This window comes from Entelurus aequoreus, linkage group LG09 (assembly GCF_033978785.1).
Source record: "Entelurus aequoreus isolate RoL-2023_Sb linkage group LG09, RoL_Eaeq_v1.1, whole genome shotgun sequence".
Taxonomy (NCBI): domain Eukaryota; kingdom Metazoa; phylum Chordata; class Actinopteri; order Syngnathiformes; family Syngnathidae; genus Entelurus; species Entelurus aequoreus.
The window spans coordinates 3,825,800-3,828,736 of record NC_084739.1 but is presented as its reverse complement, the minus strand read 5'-3'; the positions used below and the strand labels follow the sequence as shown (position 1 = coordinate 3,828,736).

Here is a 2,937-nt window from a genome sequence, read left to right as displayed (position 1 = left end):
GGATGAAATGGTGACCTCCTCCAGTTAGTACTAGTTAGTAGTACTCTTGTATGATTGCTGTTATTTACTTCCTTGTGTGTCACGTGCAGGTATGACTAGTCTGTCACGTGATCTCCCGCAGGTATGACTAGTGTGTCACGTGATCTCCCGCAGGTATGACTAGCGTGTCACGTGATCTCCCGCAGGTATGACTAGCGTGTCACGTGCAGGTATGACTAGTGTGTCACGTGCAGGTATGACTAGCGTGTCACGTGATCTCCCGCAGGTATGACTAGCGTGTCACGTGCAGGTATGACTAGTGTGTCACGTGCAGGTATGACTAGTGTGTCACGTGATCTCCCGCAGGTATGACTAGCCGTGGCGGAAACGTCGGTGGACTCTGGGCGTGGTGGCGGCGGCGATGGTGGCGGCGGCGGCAAGGAGGACGTCAGCTGTGAACTGACACAAGTCACCACGGGGCTCTGACATGTTGGCCGCCATCCCTGGCCAAGAGGGCGCCGCAGGTAAAGTCGATGTTTCCTGTTCGTTGGAGCGTGAGGTCACATGACTTTGTGACCTCACAGACCCTAGCTCCTCCCCTAAGAGGCAGACACTTGATTAAGTACACCTGCGCCACCCAATGGGAGAGTAAGAAAAGCCTGCAGTTCCATGCCAGGCCTGTGGTGGCAGCACAGCACCACCTGCTGCTTCTTGCCTCCACATGAGTCCAGCAGGGTCCAGACCATGGAACAACCTTCCACGCTCCAACAGGTCCTGCCAGTCTCTGAGGACATTTCAATCTAGTCTTTGTACTCAAGTCCACTTAGGCAGGACAGCTTCTTGCTTTTTATCCTTTTTTTTATTACTTGTTATTGTTATTTTAGCTGATATGTTATATATGGGAAAGAAAACAAATGGAAAAACACTAGCTGTTAAATAACTGTTAAATATGTGTAAATACTGTATATCCTTCACACCTCGTATGTGTACATACTGTATATCCTTCACACCTCGTATGTGTATATACTGTATATCCTTCACACCTCGTATGTGTACATACTGTATATCCTTCACACCTCGTATGTGTATATACTGTATATCCTTCACACCTCGTATGTGTATATACTGTATATCCTTCACACCTCGTATGTGTATATACTGTATATCCTTCACACCTCGTATGTGTAAATACTGTATATCCTTCACACCTCGTATGTGTAAATACTGTATATCCTTCACACCTCGTATGTGTATATACTGTATATCCTTCACACCTCGTATGTGTATATACTGTATATCCTTCACACCTCGTATGTGTATATACTGTATATCCTTCACACCTCGTATGTGTGTATACTGTATATCCTTCACACCTCGTATGTGTACATACTGTATATCCTTCACACCTCGTATGTGTATATACTGTATATCCTTCACACCTCGTATGTGTATATACTGTATATCCTTCACACCTCGTATGTGTGTATACTGTATATCCTTCACACCTCGTATGTGTACATACTGTATATCCTTCACACCTCGTATGTGTATATACTGTATATCCTTCACACCTCGTATGTGTATATACTGTATATCCTTCACACCTCGTATGTGTACATACTGTATATCCTTCACACCTCGTATGTGTATATACTGTATATCCTTCACACCTCGTATGTGTATATACTGTATATCCTTCACACCTCGTATGTGTATATACTGTATATCCTTCACACCTCGTATGTGTATATACTGTATATCCTTCACACCTCGTATGTGTAAATACTGTATATCCTTCACACCTCGTATGCACACAAATGTTGTATCTTGACTTGATTGTGTGGAAAAAGTCACTTCTTTGTGGACTTGTGCCAAAAAGACATGAAGCCGCTCAGCATGTTCTCTCTCTCTCTCTCTCTCTTACTCTCTCTCTCTCTCTCTCTTACTCTCTCTCTCTCTTACTCTCTCTCTCTCTGTGTTCAGTCCACTTCAAAAAGTGAAGCCAAAGCAGCTTTGTTTTACCACATTGATCGTATTTAAAAGCAGACGCATTAGCGTGTTTGTACGCCAAAACGCGCGCTGTGAAGAAGAGCGGCCATTAGCGCCGGTCTGAGTGCATGACCTTGATGTCATTGGAACACGCGGGATTGTGTGTACTCGTGTCGTAGTCGCTGAGCTGGTTCCTGATGAAGTGTCCTGACGGCTGCTTGATATTTACACTGCCTGGCAAACTAAAAATAAAAAGTGCTTATTTTATGGGAGGAAACATATTTGGTAACTAAAGCAGTGCAACTGTGTGGTTTCTCCCAGTCAATCAGAGAAAAGTTAACGGAAATGTAAAACTAAATATATGTTTTCAATGACAGAATCATAATTAAAATGGATCAAATCTAAAGAAATAAGTGCACTAATAAGGAAAATATAGTATTTTAAACAGACTCATAATATTTATCATGTGACATGTTGGACAAATATTGGCTAAAGAAGAACAAAGTATTTGACGATCCCTGCAAGGAAATACTACGCCTGACATCACAGTATTTTAACATTTTGACGACGTTCATTCAGGAAATGTCATCTTAATCTTTTGATTCCTCACTTCCTGCTTCGAGCTTGTCGGAAATTGTTGGCTTTTGTTAAAAAAAATAACCTAATAAATAAATAAAAAGTGCTTATTTTATGGGAAGAAACATATTTGGTAACTAAAGCAGTGCAACTGTGTGGTTTCTCCCAGTCAATCAGAGAGAAAAGGTAACGGAAATGTAAAACTAAATGTATGTTCTCAATGACAGAATCATGAATCAAATCTAAATAAATAAGTACACTAATAAGGAAAATATAGTATTTTAAACAGATTCATAATATTTATCAATCTAATGACAATGTCAAAAAATGACATTCCTAATGTATGAACATTTCTATTGTAACGTATTTCAGCCTTTAATTGATGAATAATAA

The 2,937-nt window shown here is 41.0% G+C and overlaps 1 protein-coding gene across 3 annotated transcripts in view; it reads left to right on the top strand.

Moving 5' to 3' along the window:
• The window catches only part of oprm1 (opioid receptor, mu 1), a 40,911-nt gene extending 39,707 nt beyond the window's left edge, over positions 1 to 1,204 (top strand). The window contains exon 6 of one of the 3 annotated variants that reach the window (XM_062057582.1): positions 346 to 1,204. Coding sequence is in view for 2 of the 3 variants with exons in the window: in XM_062057581.1 (XP_061913565.1) it covers positions 346 to 351 (6 nt within the window). In the remaining variant the exon portion in view is untranslated. The remainder of the gene's footprint in view (positions 1 to 345) is intronic. The other 2 variants (XM_062057581.1, XM_062057583.1) reach the window with 2 other exon arrangements.
• The last annotated feature ends 1,733 nt before the right edge of the window (positions 1,205 to 2,937 follow it).